This window comes from Sparus aurata, chromosome 12 (genome assembly GCF_900880675.1).
Source record: "Sparus aurata chromosome 12, fSpaAur1.1, whole genome shotgun sequence".
Taxonomy (NCBI): Eukaryota; Metazoa; Chordata; class Actinopteri; order Spariformes; family Sparidae; genus Sparus; species Sparus aurata.
The window spans coordinates 26,494,444-26,511,171 of NC_044198.1; the positions used below are offsets into that span (position 1 = coordinate 26,494,444).

General features: G+C 42.1%; 2 protein-coding genes across 2 annotated transcripts; both read left to right on the top strand.

Moving 5' to 3' along the window:
• Positions 1-856: 856 nt before the first annotated feature.
• Positions 857-15,847, top strand: LOC115592331 (tripartite motif-containing protein 16-like). Its single transcript, XM_030434939.1, has 2 exons — positions 857-2,047; positions 14,405-15,847. Exons 1-2 carry the CDS (start codon positions 959-961, stop codon positions 14,996-14,998), a joined length of 1,683 nt encoding a protein of 560 aa, XP_030290799.1. The 5' UTR covers positions 857-958; the 3' UTR covers positions 14,999-15,847.
• LOC115592332 (tripartite motif-containing protein 16-like) lies at positions 6,316-8,125 on the top strand. The gene has a single exon (XM_030434941.1). The coding sequence runs from the start codon at positions 6,332-6,334 to the stop codon at positions 8,000-8,002; it is 1,671 nt and encodes a 556-aa protein (XP_030290801.1). The 5' UTR covers positions 6,316-6,331; the 3' UTR covers positions 8,003-8,125.
• Positions 15,848-16,728: the final 881 nt, after the last annotated feature.

Below are 16,728 nucleotides of genomic sequence, written 5' to 3' on the forward strand. Positions count from 1 at the left end.
TGGAGGGAGGCGAGAATGGGGGTAATGTGGTCATGCTTACGAGTTCCTGTTAAAAGACGAGCAGCAGCGTTTTGGACTAACTGCAAGCGAGCGAGGGAGGCCTGGTTAATACCAGTGTAAAGTGCATTACAGTAGTCCAAACGGGTCGAGATAAAAGCATGAATCAAGCACTCAAAATCGTTAAAAGATACAACAGATTTAATTTTAGATAAAAGCCTCAGATGATAAAAACTGGTTTTAACTATTGAGTTTATCTGTTTATCAAGTTTAAAATCACTGTCCATTTTTACACCAAGGTTTGTGACTATGGGTTTTACATATGGCTGCAGAGAGCCCAAGTCTATAGAAGAGACACCACAGGCTCGACTGGGACCAAACACCATGACCTCAGTTTTTTCTTCATTTAAGTTTAAAAAATTAAAAGCCATCCATGCCTTAACGTCTTTAAGGCACTCTACTAAGGGTATCAGGGAGCTCTTAACGTTTCTCTTTAGCGGCAGGTAGATTTGGGAGTTGTCTGCATAACAATGGTAAGAGATGCCATGTTTTATGATGCTGGTCCACCAGCTAAACCAGCACTAACCAGCAAAGACCAGCATAGAAACCATGCTGGTCTATGCTGTTTTTTTCAACAGGGCAGCAAAGTCTGAGGAGCCAAGAATTATTTTACAACTGAAAACTTTGTTTTCAAATGTGGAGCAGGTTTTAACTGAGGCTTTGTTGTTAAAGAGTCACAGCTCGATCAGCCCTCCCTCTTCTTCCTCCTCTCACACAACAGCTCCACTCCGTCACTATATTTCCTTGTTCCCTCCCCTTTAGATCTACAGTTTGGGATTGGCTGAAACTGAGCTGGCAGGCTTCATTCACTGCACAAACACACCCTGTTCAGATCAGAGGTCAGACTAGTTTCAGTTATCAGGAAGTGAAGCTCAGACAGTCGTTGTCACTGAGAGGTGTAATGGCGCAGAAAGCAGTTCAGCTGGACAGAGAGACTTTCTCTTGTCCGATCTGTTTGGATCTACTGAAGGATCCGGTGACTATTCCCTGTGGACACAGCTACTGCAAGATCTGTATTAAAAACCACTGGGACATAGAGGATGAGAAGAGGATCTACAGCTGCCCTCAGTGCAGGAAGAGCTTCACACCGAGGCCTGAGCTGCTGAAAAACACCATGTTAGCAGTTTTAGTGGAGGAGCTGAAGAAGACTGGACTCCAAGCTGCTCCTGCTGATCTCTGCTATGCTGGACCTGAAGATGTGGCCTGTGATGTCTGCACTGGGAGGAAACTGAGAGCAGTTAAGTCCTGTCTGCAGTGTCTGGCCTCTTACTGTGAGAAACACCTCCAGCCTCATTATGAATCACCTACATTTAAGAAACACAAGCTGGTGGAGCCGTCAGAGAATCTCCAGGAGAACATCTGCTCTCGTCACGATGAGGTGATGAAGATGTTCTGCCTTACTGATCAGCAGTGTATCTGTTATCTCTGCTCTGTGGATGAACATAAAGGCCACGACACAGTGTCAGCTGCAGCAGAGAGGACTGAGAGGCAGAGAGAGCTGGAGGGGAGTCGACACAACATCCAGCAGAGAATCCAGGACAGAGAGGAAGATGTGAAGCTGCTTCAACAGGAGGTGGAGGCCATCAATGGCTCTGCCGATAAAGCAGTGGAGCACAGTGAGAAGATCTTCACCCAGCTGATCTGTCTCATGGAGAAAAGACGCTCTGATGTGAAGCAGCAGGTCAGATCCCAGCAGGAAACTGAAGTGAGTCGAGTCAAAGAGCTTCAGGAGAAGCTGGAGCAGGAGATCACTGAGCTGAAGAGGAAAGACGCTGAGCTGAAGAAGCTCTCACACACAGAGGATCACACCCAGTTTCTACACAACTACCCCTCACTGTCAGGGCTCAGTGAGTCTACACACTCATCCAGCATCAATATCCGTCCTCTCAAGTACTTTGAGGATGTGACAGCAGCTGTGTCAGAGGTCAGAGACAAACTACAGGACGTCCTGATAGAGACATGGACAAACATCTCACTGACAGAGACTGAAGTGGATGTTTTACTGTCACAACCAGAGCCCAAGACCAGAGCTGACTTCTTAAGATATTCATGTGAAATCACACTGGATCCAAACACAGCAAACACACTTCTGTTATTATCTGAGGGGAACAGAAAAGTAACAGTCATGAGACAACATCAGTGTTATTCTGATCACCCAGACAGATTCACTGGGTGGGAGCAGGTCCTGAGTAGAGAGAGTCTGACTGGACGTTGTTACTGGGAGGTGGAATGGGGGGAGATAGGAGGAGTTGGTGTAGCAGTCGCATACAAGGATATCAGCAGAGCAGGGAGCTCAGAGGAATGTTTATTTGGATACGATGAAAAATCTTGGATGTTTTTTTCTTCCACACTCGTTCATCAGTTTTGGTATAAAAATGTCAGAACTCCCGTCTCAGGTCGTCGGTCCTCCAGAGTTGGAGTGTACCTGGATCACAGTGCAGGTATTCTGTCCCTCTACAGCGTCTCTGACACCATGACTCTCCTCCACAGAGTCCAGACCACATTCACTCAGCCTCTCTATGCTGGACTTCGGTTTTACGTTTTTTCTGGAAACTCTGCTGAGTTTTGTGAACTCAAATAGACTGAAGTCATTTCAGGGTCAGTGGGTTAAATTGTGTGTTTGATTTCTTCAGACTTGTTGTGTTTCCATCATTGTTGCTGAGAGCTGATTATTGTGGCATTTCTTCACTGCACACAGATCACCTGTCAATCAAACATTGTGGGCGGTACTTTGACGTCTTCTTGTTGTTCTGTAAATGTTGGACTTTCTTCAGGCGGCGCTCCTTCCTGTGTCTGTTCAGCCACGGAGGCTCTCGCTGCTCATGATGACTTCAGTTTACATGATCATAATCAATAAGGAGATGCTTCATTATTTGCTTGTACATAGCTGAGATTCTGCTCCAACAAACTGATTGTGTGGATGAAGTGAATCTTTTCATGAAATCATTGAACAAGAGTCGTTTAACAGACTTTACTGATGTAAAGTAAAAAATCATTTATTTCTTTAGATTTTGTTTGAAATGTTCATTTTATCTAATTTTCTCAGTGAGTAATTTTGATAGCAAGTGGTTGTAATAGTAATTATCTTTATTACTTGTACTAGATCCACAACCTGCTTTTACTATCACACCTTAATCAAAAATGTGTAGAACAAAAAGGCTAAGAAAGCTTTAAGATGTGTTTCAATTAGTAGAATTTGTATCAAACTTTTCAAGCAATTCTTATTAATATAAAGTTAAAGTTCATGTGATCGTTTTTATAACTCTTGTAGAAAGTTTGCCGCAGATATAATCATAATGTTTAATTCAATGTTTGTTTGTTTTTTAATCATACAAACATGAAAATAAACTGTAAGTCATTCAATTCAGAAATGTCAGCTGTTGATGATGTTTATTTGTTAAAATAAAGCTTGTGTACAAAACACTGTGTGCAGTTTCTTAATTAGGACACCAGAGGGCAACATAATCATTTAAATGTCTATTAACTCGAGCTGTGGAGTCGATTAACAACAACTACTCACTGCATCATTAAACAAAACAGGATTGTGGGGCAGTTAAAAGTCTGTAATTGGCTTGTTTATCAGTGTGATATCTACATTTTCACCAGAGAAGTTCCAAAATGAAAATATGTTTTCACCTCATTAACAGCTTTTGCACACTTTCAACATCTTTTTATATATCAGGTTGACCGCTCAGGGCTTCTGAAGGTCCACAAATGTTTTGTGGACTGTGACACTTTACCTGACTTTATATCATCACGGAAGGAGGAGAGGAGGACTTAATTTAATTTCTTTACATTTAGTATTTCACTGTTATTAACTCCACCAATCAATCAAACTTTATTTAGATAGCACCTTTCAGAGTGTCTTACAGGTGATTAAAGAAAAAACATTAGATATTAAAGAAGCACTCTGTAGTTTTATAGAAGAAATTCAAACTCAGAATTTTAATATTTACAATATTAATTAAGTAATAATACAAACTGTTTCCATCAGTGAATAAACAAGCTGTTCTCCGAGGAAACAAGTTCCCAGAAGTTTATTTGAAGCTAGAAAGGTGGCAGGGTCCACCACATGTAAACAAAGTAAAACAGTATAAATCATATCGTTCTTTAAGTTCAGTCTGTTTATTCAGTCATGAATTCAAAGAAAGTTTGTTCATTGAGTTATACAGAAGAAAATCAGCCAATGAGGATCTTTCTCTGCTCATTAAAATTTCTTCTAATAAACTGACAAATAAATATGGGTTCAGAGACTGATGCACAGGAAATTGCCATAAAATAGTTAAAATAATAATAATAAAAAAAATTAAGGCACATATATGTATTAGATGAATTCACTGCTCAGCAGGGGCGGTTCTGGGGGGGGCCAACAGGGGCCAGTGCCCCTGTAACTCTGAGTCTGGACCCCCCTGTGGCCCCTGACAGGGAGTCTGCATCAATAATACAATGACAGATTTCTTGCAATGATTTTGTTTTGAAGGGAAGGGAGAAATAAAGTGTCTCAGCAGTTTACTACCCAATAAAATTGCTGAAATTGAAAACAATGTTTTGTCTGAATGAGGGATTTATCTTTTTTTCCGGGTTGTATGTGCCCCTAACAAAAAAGCCGGCCCCAACCTGGCCCCCCTATTAAAACTGGTCTAGAACCGCCACTGCTGCTCAGTATTTTTGACACATGTCAGAGCTGCTGACTCCTCAATTCAAATTAAATTAAGCACAAAACTAAATATTAAATGTGCTGACTTTAAGGTTTCAGCCACGCTTCTCACGAGAAAGCCAAAAAAAGAGTCTGTTCTGGAAATTTTGTTGTCACTATTTGTCGAGTTGCACTGAATAAGCTCATCTCACAAAGAGCTGCGTGTTGATGTGTCGCGGAGAGATGACGTAGGACGTTTTCCCACTGAGGCTATTGGAAATACGAACATTTAGGCTTTGATAGATTCTGTTGAAAAAATGTTTTATTTCTTAATTTAATAAGCTTTGGTTTATACTTTAGTAAGCTTCTGGACCTGACGGTGTTCCGGGGAAGGTGCTCAGGGCCTGCGCTGCAAAACTCGTGCAGGTCTTCACCACTATCTTCAACCTCTCCCTGACACAGTCCACCATCCCAGCTTGCCTGAAGCCGGCCACCATCATCCAAGTACTGAAGAAGTCAACCACCGTCAGCCACAAGGACTACCGCCCATCATCACCAAGTCCCTGGAGCGGCTGGTCCTTAACCACTTCAGGATCTGTCTCCCTTCCTCATTCGACCCTTATCAGTTCACTTACAGAGTGAACAGGTCGACAGAGGACGCAATAGCATTACACTCCACACCGCGTTGAGTCACCTGGAACACCAGGAGAGCTACGTCAGGATGGTCTTCATTGACTACAGCTCAGCATTTAACACTATCATCCCTGACATCCTGATCAGCAAACTGTCTGACCTGGGACTCCCCCCACTCACCTGCTCCTGGATTAAGGACTTCCTCACAAACCGACCCCAGACTGTCAAACTGGGACACCACCTATCCTCCAGCCGGACACTGAGCACGGACTCCCCATAAGGGTATGTGCTGAGCCCGCTGCTCTACACCCTCTACACCACAGACTGCAGACTAGCCCACTCCAGTAACACCATCGTAAAGTTTGCAGACGACACGACAGTGGTGGGACTGATCACAGGGGGAGATGAGTCTTCCTACAGGGACAAAGTCCTGAAACTGAGTGGTGCTCTGCAAACAACCCGCCTCTGAACACCACAAAAACCAAAGAAACCTTCCTGGACTTCAGGAAACACAGGACAGATCCATCTCCCCTCTACATACACGGTGACTGCGTGGAGAGGGCCCACACCTTCACCTTCCTAGGCACCGTGATCTCTGCAAACCTTTATGTGCTTATAAAGAGTCTGACAAGTACCATCAGCTGTTTGTAACCAGGAAAAGAAAAGTGAACACAATCACAGGAAGAGTTAGAGAAACATCAGCAAAGTCTGAGGAGCCAAGACATATTTTACAACTAAAAACTTGCATGTTTTCAAATGTGGAGCAGGTTTTAACTGAGGCTTCATTGTAAAAGAGGAAACAAAGTTCAGATTCACAGAGCTGCTCCTCGTCCTGGATTGAGTCACAGCTCGATCAGCCCTCCCTCTTCTTCCTCCTCTCACAGAGCAGCTCCACTCTGTCACTATATTTCCTTGTTCCCTCCCCTTTAGATCTACAGTTTGTGATTGGCTGTAACTGAAGATCAGGAAGTGAAGCTCACACAGTCGTTGTCACTAAGAGGTGAAATGGAGCAGAAAGCAGTTCAGCTGGACCAAGAAACAATCTCTTGTCCGATCTGTTTGGATCTACTGAAGGATCCGGTGGCTACTCCCTGTGGACACAGCTACTGCAAGAACTGTATTAAAGATCACTGGGACACAGAGGATGAGAAGAGGATCTACAGCTGCCCTCAGTGCAGGAAGAGCTTCATACCGAGGCCTGAGCTGCTGAAAAACACCATGTTAGCAGTTTTAGTGGAGGAGCTGAAGAAGACTGGACTCCAAGCTGCTCCTGCTGATCACTGCTATGCTGGACCTGAAGATGTGGCCTGTGATTTCTGCACTGGGAGGAAACTGAGAGCAGTTAAGTCCTGTCTGCAGTGTGTGGCCTCTTACTGTGAGAAACACCTGCAGCCTCATTATGATGTGGCTCCATTAAAGAAACACAAGCTGGTGGAGCCGTCAGAGAAGCTCCAGGAGAACATCTGCTCTCGTCATGATGAGGTAATGAAGATGTTCTGCCGTACTGATCAGCAGTGTATCTGTTATCTCTGCTCTGTGGAGGAACATAAAGGCCACGACACAGTGTCAGCTGCAGCAGAGAGGACTGAGAGGCAGAGAGAGCTGGAGGGGAGTCGACACAACATCCAGCAGAGAATCCAGGACAGAGAGAAAGATGTGAAGGTGCTTCAACAGGAGATGGAGGCCATCAATGGCTCTGCTGATAAAGCAGTGGAGCAGAATGAGAAGATCTTCACCCAGCTGATCCATCTCATGGAGAAAAGACGCTCTGATGTGAAGCAGCAGGTCAGATCCCAGCAGGAAACTGAAGTGAGTCAAGTCAAAGAGCTTCAGGAGAAGCTGGAGCAGGAGATCACTGAGCTGAAGAGGAAAGACGCTGAGCTGAAGAAGCTCTCACACACAGAGGATCACAACCAGTTTCTACACAACTACCCCTCACTGTCAGCACTCGGTGAGTCTACACACTCATCCAGCATCAAGATCCGTCCTCTCAAGTACTTTGAGGATGTGACAGCAGCTGTGTCAGAGGTCAGAGACAAACTACAGGACGTCCTGAGAGAGACATGGAGAAACATCTTACTGGCAGTGACTGATCTGGATGTTTTACTGTCACAACCAGAGCCCAAGACCAGAGCTGGATTTTTAAGATATTCATGTGAAATCACACTGGATCCAAACACAGCAAACACGGATCTGTTATTATCTGAGGGGAACAGAAAAGCAACATTAAGTCAACCACAGTCTTATTCTGATCACCCAGACAGATTCACTGACAGGCGTCAGGTCCTGAGTAGAGAGAGTCTGACTGGACGTTGTTACTGGGAGGTGGAATGGAGAGGAGAAGGAGTTGGTGTAGCAGTCGCATACAAGAATATTAGCAGAGCAGGGAGCTCATATGATTGTGAATTCGGATTCAATGACAAATCTTGGAGGTTATTTTGTTACACATACAGATATAACTTTAATCACAACACAGTCCAAACATCCATCTCGGGTCCTCGGTCCTCCAGAATTGGAGTGTACCTGGATCACAGTGCAGGTATTCTGTCCTTCTACAGCGTCTATGACACCATGACTCTCCTGCACAGAGTCCAGACCACATTCACTCAGCCTCTCTATGCTGGACTTCAGATCAACTGGCCAGGAGGCTTTGTTGAGTTTTGTAAACTTAAATAGACTAGAAATTGAAGTCATTTCAGGGTCAGTGGGTTAAATTGTGTGTTTCATTTCTTCAGACTTGTTGTGTTTCCATCATTGTTGCTGAGAGCTGATTGTTGTGGCATTTCTTCACTGCACACAGATCACCATTCAGCCACGGAGGTTCTCGCTGCTCATGATGAGTTCAGTTCACATGATCATAATCAATACGGAGATGCATTGAACAACAGTCGTTTCCAGACAAAAATGTTTTCATTTCTTTGATTAAAATTGATTTTTAATCGCAATTAGTTGTAATATTCATATTTTTCTTTTATTTGTACCAGATCCACAACCTGCTTTTACTATTACACCCAAATGAAAGATGTGTAGAACAAAACGGCTATGAGGGCTTTAATATTTGTTTAATTAATTAAATTTATCTCAAACTTATCAAGCAATTTTAAATAATGGAAAGTTAAAGTTTGTGTGATTGTTTTTATAACTCTTGTAGAAAGCTGGCAGCAAATATAATCATGATGTTTAATTCAATGTTTGTTTGTTTTTTAATCATTCAAACATGAGGGGTGAAAATAAACTGTAAATCATTCAATTCAGAAATGTCAGCTGTTGATAAAGTTCATTTGATTTGATAGAATAAAACTTGTGTACAAAACGCTGTGTGCAGTTTCTTAATTATGACACCAGGGGGCAACATAATCATTTAAATGTCTATGAACTCGAGCTGTGGAGTCGATTGACGACAACTACTCACTGCATCATTAAACAAAACAGGATTTTTGAGGCAGTTAAAAGTCTGTAATTGGCTTGTTTATCAGTGTGATATCCACATTCTGACCAGAGAAGTTCCAAAATGAAAATATGTTTTCACCTCATTAGCAGCTTTTGCACACTTTCAACATCTTTTTAAATTAGTTTGAGCGCTCAGGGCCTCTGAAGGACTTTGATTACACCTGACGAGCTGTACGGAGCCACTTCATGTTGTTTGTTTAACAGTTGTTTTCAAATCAAGTCTCAGCTGCTTCAGTTGTTCAGCAGAATGCTGCAACTCTGTTTTACTGTGAAGCTCCAGAATTGTTCTGTGGGCTAAGAGACTTTACCTGACTTTATATCATCAGGAGGAGGAGAGGATGACTTAATTTAACTTCTGGGTGAAATGTTCCTTTAATATTTCACCTTTATTAATTCTACCAATTAAACAAACTTTATTGAGATTGCACAATTCAAACAAATGAAAATGCAATTCAAAGTGTCTTACAGGTGATAAAAAAAACATGAGATATTAAAGAAGCACTCTGTAGTTTTATAGAAGAAATTCAAACTCAGAATTTTAATATTTACAGTATTCACGAAGTAATGATACAAACTGTTTCCATATGTGTTCTGGGACCTTGTTTTCCTCTGAGAACAGCTTGATCAGAGGAAAACAAGGTCCCAGAACACTATTTGAAGCTAGAAAGGTTGCAGGGTCTACCACATGTAAACAAAGTGTGATATCCTGAGATTGCTCATATTTGGTATCACCCTAGAGAAAGCTCTTGGGAATCCAAGTGTGTGTTACCTGGCTGGAAGTTACCTGCCAGGAAAGGTATATGTAGAGGCCTCCTGGTGGCATGTGTGTGCTATGTTATGTCTGTTCTGCCTGAAATGTTTCATTAAAGACACAAGAAACGTACTACTGCAGCCCTGGGTCCTCCTTTGACAAATGCTGATCCACTATGTTATATTGGCGACGAGGACGGTATGAAGAGGATGCAAGGAGGAAAGGAGAGCTTGGAAACTAAAGTGTCAAGATTCCTGTTTAGTTACAGAATGACTTCACACTCTACCACTGGTTTGTCCCCGGCAGAGATGCTCATGTCCAGGAGGCCCAGGTCCACGTTTTGATTTGTTACTCCCGGACTTGAAAACCAAGAGGGAAAAGAAACAATGGGGAAAAAAAAGCTCATCATGATAAGACTACCAAACTCAGATGTTTTAATCCAGGAAATCTAGTTTTTACAAAGAACAATGGATACGGTCCCAAATGGATCCCTGGAACCATTGAGAGCTGCACGGGTCCACTGTCATATACCGTTGTCACCGAGAATGGACAGGTTTTGAAGAGACATGTTGATCAGATCAGGAGGAGGGAGCTAAGCAGACTTCCTGAACTAGATCCCAGTACACCCCAGGTTGGGCCTAACCCACCAACTGTGGTGCCACAACAGGAACTGTCCCCTGCATCTGTCTGTCCAACAATCCCTGTGAAGAACTCTGAGAGTGGTCCACCTGAGAGAGAGCCTAGTCCTGTAGCCCAGGAACCACAAACACCAAGCTTGAGATGCTCTATCAGAGAGAGGCCTCCTCCAGACTATTACAGACCCTAAATGTATGGCTAACAGACTGACAATGTATTAGTTAATTAATTTCAGATGCTAAAATTCTAAGAGGGAATTAAATGCTAAGTTGTACAAGTGAAGAAAACAATATACACTGTATGTTATTATAATTTTGAGGAACTAAGATTTAAGTTGAGGAACATGGCTAATGTAATTTAATTTAATTTGTTTCCATGATGTCTTATATTTTCTTTCAGTTAAGTGATGGCTGCAGAAACTGAGAGGGGAGGATGTAATATCCTGAGTGTGACGACCCTGCCCTCTCCTGGTCGTCCTTTGTTTGTTTTTCTTGCAGGCTCATTTCAGGTGGATGGGTGGAGCTGCTGATGATGTTCACCTGGGCAGCCTGGGCCTAGGTTATTTTGCTGGCTCCTCATTCCCATTCTCTCTCTCTCTCTCTGACCACTTGCTGCCTCTTTAGTTTGTGTGTTTCTTTGTTTTATCATCACCACACCTCAATAACAAACAACACTGCATACATTACTGACTCTACAGATTACAGACTACTTTATTATGTTGTTTTGGGTTGCATTTATAATAAAGTTTCACTTCATGTTGCTTTAAAAGTGTGTGGTCTCCCACTTTGTCTTGCTCTCTGAGCCAGGGCTATGACACTGAGATTGATAATATTTCGTATTACCCTAGAGGGATCTCTAGGGAATCCAAGTGTGTGTTACCTGCCAGGAAAGGTATATGTAGAGACCCCTGGTGGCACGTGTGTGCTATGTTATGTCTGTGCTGTTTGAAATGTTTGATTAAAGCCACATGAAACCGACTAGTGCAGCCCTGGGTCCTCTTTTGACAAATGCTGATCCACTGTGTTATACAAAGTAAAACAGTACAAACTGTGTTGTTCTTTCATGTCAGTTTGTTTATTCAGTTGTGAAAATGAAGAAAGCTTGAACCATCCAACAAGGATCTTTCTCTGCTAATTAACATTTCTTCTAATAAACTAACAAACAAAAATGGGTTTAGAGACAGACGCACACAAAAAATTACAAAAAAATAGTTCAAATAATAAAAATTAAGGCATACAGATGTCTCCTGATCGGAGGCAACGCTTGACAAAACAGGGTTATGGTTCACCTGAAACATGGCAGCTTTGTTCACAACCAGCACAGCAAACCTGCACACCTTTGTCTCTCTTGAGGAATTCAAGCAGAGTGCAGATAGCGGCCACAGCAGAGACCATGTCCGGGTCCTTCCTCATCTGAGCCCTGAAATACTCTACCAGCTCTGAACACAGTCAAACACGGTTAACATCTGTGCTGCTGACATCAACATACGAGCCAGCAGTGATGAACTGCAGACAGCTTACCTTCTTCATTCATCCCTCCACAGCTGATGTTTACTGAATTCACTGCTCAGTCTTTTGACATGTCAGAGCTGCTGACTCCTCAATTCAAATCAAATTAAACACAAAACTAAAAAATAAATGTGCTGAGTTTAAAGTTTCAGTCACGCAGGGCCATTTCTGTGTTTTTGGGGGCCCTATGCAACATGCTGTTTGGGGGCCTGTATTTGGTCAAACTACAATGGATAGATTCCTTTAACCCTTTCAGGAGATCAACAAAGATGCAAGAGGAAAACAAAACCAACAAAGATAAAAAACATAACCAAACTGTAGGAATGTTGGCAAATTTGTTCAAATTATATTGTCACAATAAATATTCTAATAAATGTGGTAAAGAAAGACAAAACTAACTCAGTTGAGTTAACAATAATCCACTCAGAGCAACAATCCACTGCCACACTGCATTAGTGTCGTTTAGCACACTTCACATTAGAGACCTATAAACTAAATTAATCATTAAATAATGCTAAAGTAATGTTACATGGCAAATATTGAACAGCAGAGGAGGAAACATCAATCAGTTTGATGGCATTCACATGTGACATATACATTTTATTTCAGCCCTTTCCTAAAGCAAACACTTAAGCTAGCTAAAGATTCAGCATTAGCTCCCACTCCACCCACATCATGAAGACAAATCTAACATTTATCCTGTGAGCGTTTTTCTTCATCTAGTTTCTTCTTTTTTCTGAACCTGATGAATATGTTCGTTTTGACGTCATGCAGTGAATGACCAGTACCGGCGTCCTCGCCATAGCAACGCAGCGCAATACACCAGATCTGACCAATCAGTGGGCCAGGTGCCAGGTACTTTTCACACCTTTTCCGTCGGGTCACTCCTCAGATATTGAGATCGGACTTGTAACTTGAGGGACCCCAGAGTGGTGCGGGGGCAGTCACACGTCTCACGAGGAAGCCAAAAAAACATGCCTGAGTCTGTTCGGGAAGTTTTGTTGTCACTGTTTTGTCGAGTTGCTCTGAATTAGCTCATCTCGCAAAGAGCTGCGTGTTGATGTGTTGCGGAGAGATGACGTGGGACGTTTTCCCACTCTCATCATCGGCCTGCCCCCTTCATGGGCTATCGGAAATACGAACATTTAAGCATTGATAGATTTTGTTGGAAAGTTTTTGAGTAAAAAATTCATGTGCTCATAAATAGTCTGAAGTACCGTCAGCTGTTTGTAACCAGGAAATGAAAAGTGAGAATCACAGGACGAGTTAGAGAAACATCAGCAAAGCCTGAGGAACCAAGAAATATTTTACAACTACAAACTTTGTTTTCAAACGTGGATCAGCTTTTAACCTAGGCGTCAATGTAAAACAGGAAACACAGTTCAGATTCACAGAGCTGGTCCTCGTCCTGGACTGAGTCACAGCTCGGTCAGCCCTCCCTCTTCTTCCTCCTCTTACACAGCAGCTCCACTCTGTATTTTTCCTGGTTCCCTCCCCTTCAGATCCTACAGTTTTGTGGATGGGTGTAACTGAGCTGACAGGTTTCATTCAGATCACAAACACATCCTGTTCAGATCAGAGCTCAGACTAGTTTCAGTTATCAGGAAGTGAAGCTCAGACAGTCGTTGTCACTCAGAGGTGAAATGGCGCAGAAAGCAGTTCAGCTGGACCAAGAGACTTTTTCTTGTTCGATCTGTTTGGATCCACTGAAGGATCCGGTGACTATTCCCTGTGGACACAGCTACTGCAAGAACTGTATTAAAGACCACTGGGACACAGAGGATGAGAAGAGGATCTACAGCTGCCCTCAGTGCAGGAAGAGCTTCATACCGAGGCCTGAGCTGCTGAAAAACACCATGTTAGCAGTTTTAGTGGAGGAGCTGAAGAAGACTGGACTCCAAGCTGCTCCTGCTGATCTCTGCTATGCTGGACCTGAAGATGTGGCCTGTGATTTCTGCACTGGGAGGAAACTGAGAGCAGTTAAGTCCTGTCTGCAGTGTGTGGCCTCTTACTGTGAGAAACACCTGCAGCCTCATTATGAATCACCTACATTTAAGAAACACAAGCTGGTGGAGCCGTCAGAGAAGCTCCAGGAGAACATCTGCTCTCGTCATGATGAGGTGATGAAGATGTTCTGTCGTACTGATCAGCAGTGTATCTGTTATCTCTGCTCTGTGGAGGAACATAAAGGCCACGACACAGTGTCAGCTGCAGCAGAGAGGACTGAGAGGCAGAGAGAGCTGGAGGGGAGTCGACATAACATCCAGCAGAGAATCCAGGACAGAGAGAAAGATGTGAAGGTGCTTCAACAGGAGGTGGAGGCCATCAATGGCTCTGCTGATAAAGCAGTGGAGCACAGTGAGAAGATCTTCACCCAGCTGATCCGTCTCATGGAGGAAAGACACTCTGATGTGAAGCAGCAGGTCAGATCCCAGCAGGAAACTGAAGTGAGTCGAGTCAAAGAGCTTCAGGAGAAGCTGGAGCAGGAGATCACTGAGCTGAAGAGGAAAGACGCTGAGCTGAAGAATCTCTCACACACAGAGGATCACAACCAGTTTCTACACAACTACCCCTCACTGTCAGCACTCAGTGAGTCTACACACTCATCCAGCATCAAGATCCGTCCTCTCAAGTACTTTGAGGATGTGACAGCAGCTGTGTCAGAGGTCAGAGACAAACTACAGGACGTCCTGAGAGAGACATGGACCAACATCTCACTGACAGTGACTAAAGTGGATGTTTTACCTGTCACTACCAGAGAACATGACCAGAGCTGGATTCTTAAGATATTCATATGAAATCGCACTGGATCCAAACACAGCAAACAGATATCTGTTATTATCTGAGGGGAACAGAAAAGCAACATTAGTGGATGACGAACAGTCTTATCCTGATCACCCAGACAGATTCACTGGGTGGGAGCAGGTCCTGAGTAGAGAGAGTCTGACTGGACGTTGTTACTGGGAGGTGGAGTGGAGAGTAGGAGTTGGTGTAGCAGTCGCATACAAGAATATTAGCAGAGCAGGGAAGTCTGATGAATGTAGAGTTGGATTTAATGACAAATCTTGGATGTTATATTGTTCCAAATACAGTTATTACTTTAATCACAACAATGTCTACACTCCCATCTCAGATCCTGAGTCCTCCAGAGTTGGAGTGTACCTGGATCACAGTGCAGGTATTCTGTCCTTCTACAGCGTCTCTGACACCATGACTCTCCTCCACAGAGTCCAGACCACATTCACTCAGCCTCTCTATGCTGGACTTCGGTTTAACTGTGACATGTGGTCTTCTGGAGAGTCTGCTGAGTTTTGTGAACTCAAATAGACTGAAGTCATTTCAGGGTCAGTGGGTTAAATTGTGTGTTTCATTTCTTCAGACTTGTTGTGTTTCCATCATTGTTGCTGAGAGCTGATTGTTGTGGCATTTCTTCACTGCACACAGATCACCTGTCAATCAAACATTGTGGGCGGTACTTTGACGTCTTCTTGTTGTTCTGTAAATGTTGGACTTTCTTCAGGCGGCGCTCCTTCCTGTGTCTGTTCAGCCACGGAGGCTCTCGCTGCTCATGATGACTTCAGTTCACATGATCATAATCAATGAGGAGATGTTTCATTATTTGCTTGTACATAGCTGAGATTCTGCTCCAACATGGTTGTGTGGATGAAGTGAATCTGTTCATGAAATGATTGAACAAGAGTTGTTTAACAGAATCTACTGATGTAAAAAAGCAAAATGCTACTTATTTTTTGAGATTTTGTTTTTAAATGTTCATTTTATTTTATTTTGTCAGTAATTTTGATAGCAATTAGTTATATTAATTATTTTTATTATTTGTATCAGATCCACAACCCGCTTTTACTATAACACCTTAATCAAAGATGTGTAGAACAAAAAGGCCAAGAAAGCTTTTAGATATGTTAAATTAGGTAAATTTGCATCAAACTTTTCAAACAATTTAAATTAATGTAAAGTTAAAGTTCATGTGACTGTTTTTATAACTCTTGTAGAAAGTTGGCAGCAGATATAATCATGATGTTTAATTCAGTGTTTGTTTGTTTTCTAATCATACAAACATGAAGGATGAAAACAAACTGTAAATCATTCAATTCAGAAATGTCAGTTGTTGCTAGAGTTTATTTGATTTGATAAAATAAAGCTTGTGTACAAAACACTGTGTGCAGTTTCTTAATTATGACACCAGAGGGCAACATAATCATTTAAATGTCTATTAACTCGAGCTGTGGAGTCGATTGACTACAACTACTCACTGCATCATTAAACAAAACAGGATTTGGGGGCAGTTAAAAGTCTGTAATTAGCTTGTTTATAAGTTTAATATCCACATTTTGACCAGAGAAGTTCCAAAATAGAAATATGTTTTCTCCTCATTTGCAGCTTTTGCACACTTTCAACATCTTTTTAAAGTAGTTTGAGCACTCAGGGCTTCTGAAGGACTTTGAGTACACCAGACGAGCTGTACGGAGCCATTTCATGGTGTTTGTTTCACAGTTGTTTTTAAATGAAGTCTCAGCTGCTTCAGATGTTCAGCAGAGAGCTGCAACTCTGTTTTACTGTGAAGCTCCAGAAATGTTCTGTGGACTAAGAGACTTTACCTGACGTTATGTCATCAGGAGGAGGGGAGTATGACGTAATTTAATTTTTGGGTGAATTGTTCCTTTAATATTTCAATATTATATATTATGAACATAACTTTATTCATAGAGCACCTTTCAAACAAATGAAAATGCAATTCAGTGTGTCTTATAGGTGATTAAAAAAAAAACTGAAATATTAAAGAAGCACTCTGTAGTTTTATAGAAGACATTTAAACTGAGAATTTTAACATTTAGAAAATTAATGAAGTAATTATACAAACTGTTTTCATAAGTGAATAAACAATCTGCTCTCAGAGGAAAACAAGGTCCCAGAACACTGTTTAATGCTGGAAAGGTGGCAGGGTCCGCCACATGTAAACAAAGTCAAACAGTATAAACTGTGTTGTTCTTTAATGTCAGTTTGTTTATTTAGTCATGAAAACAAAGAAAGTTTGTTTC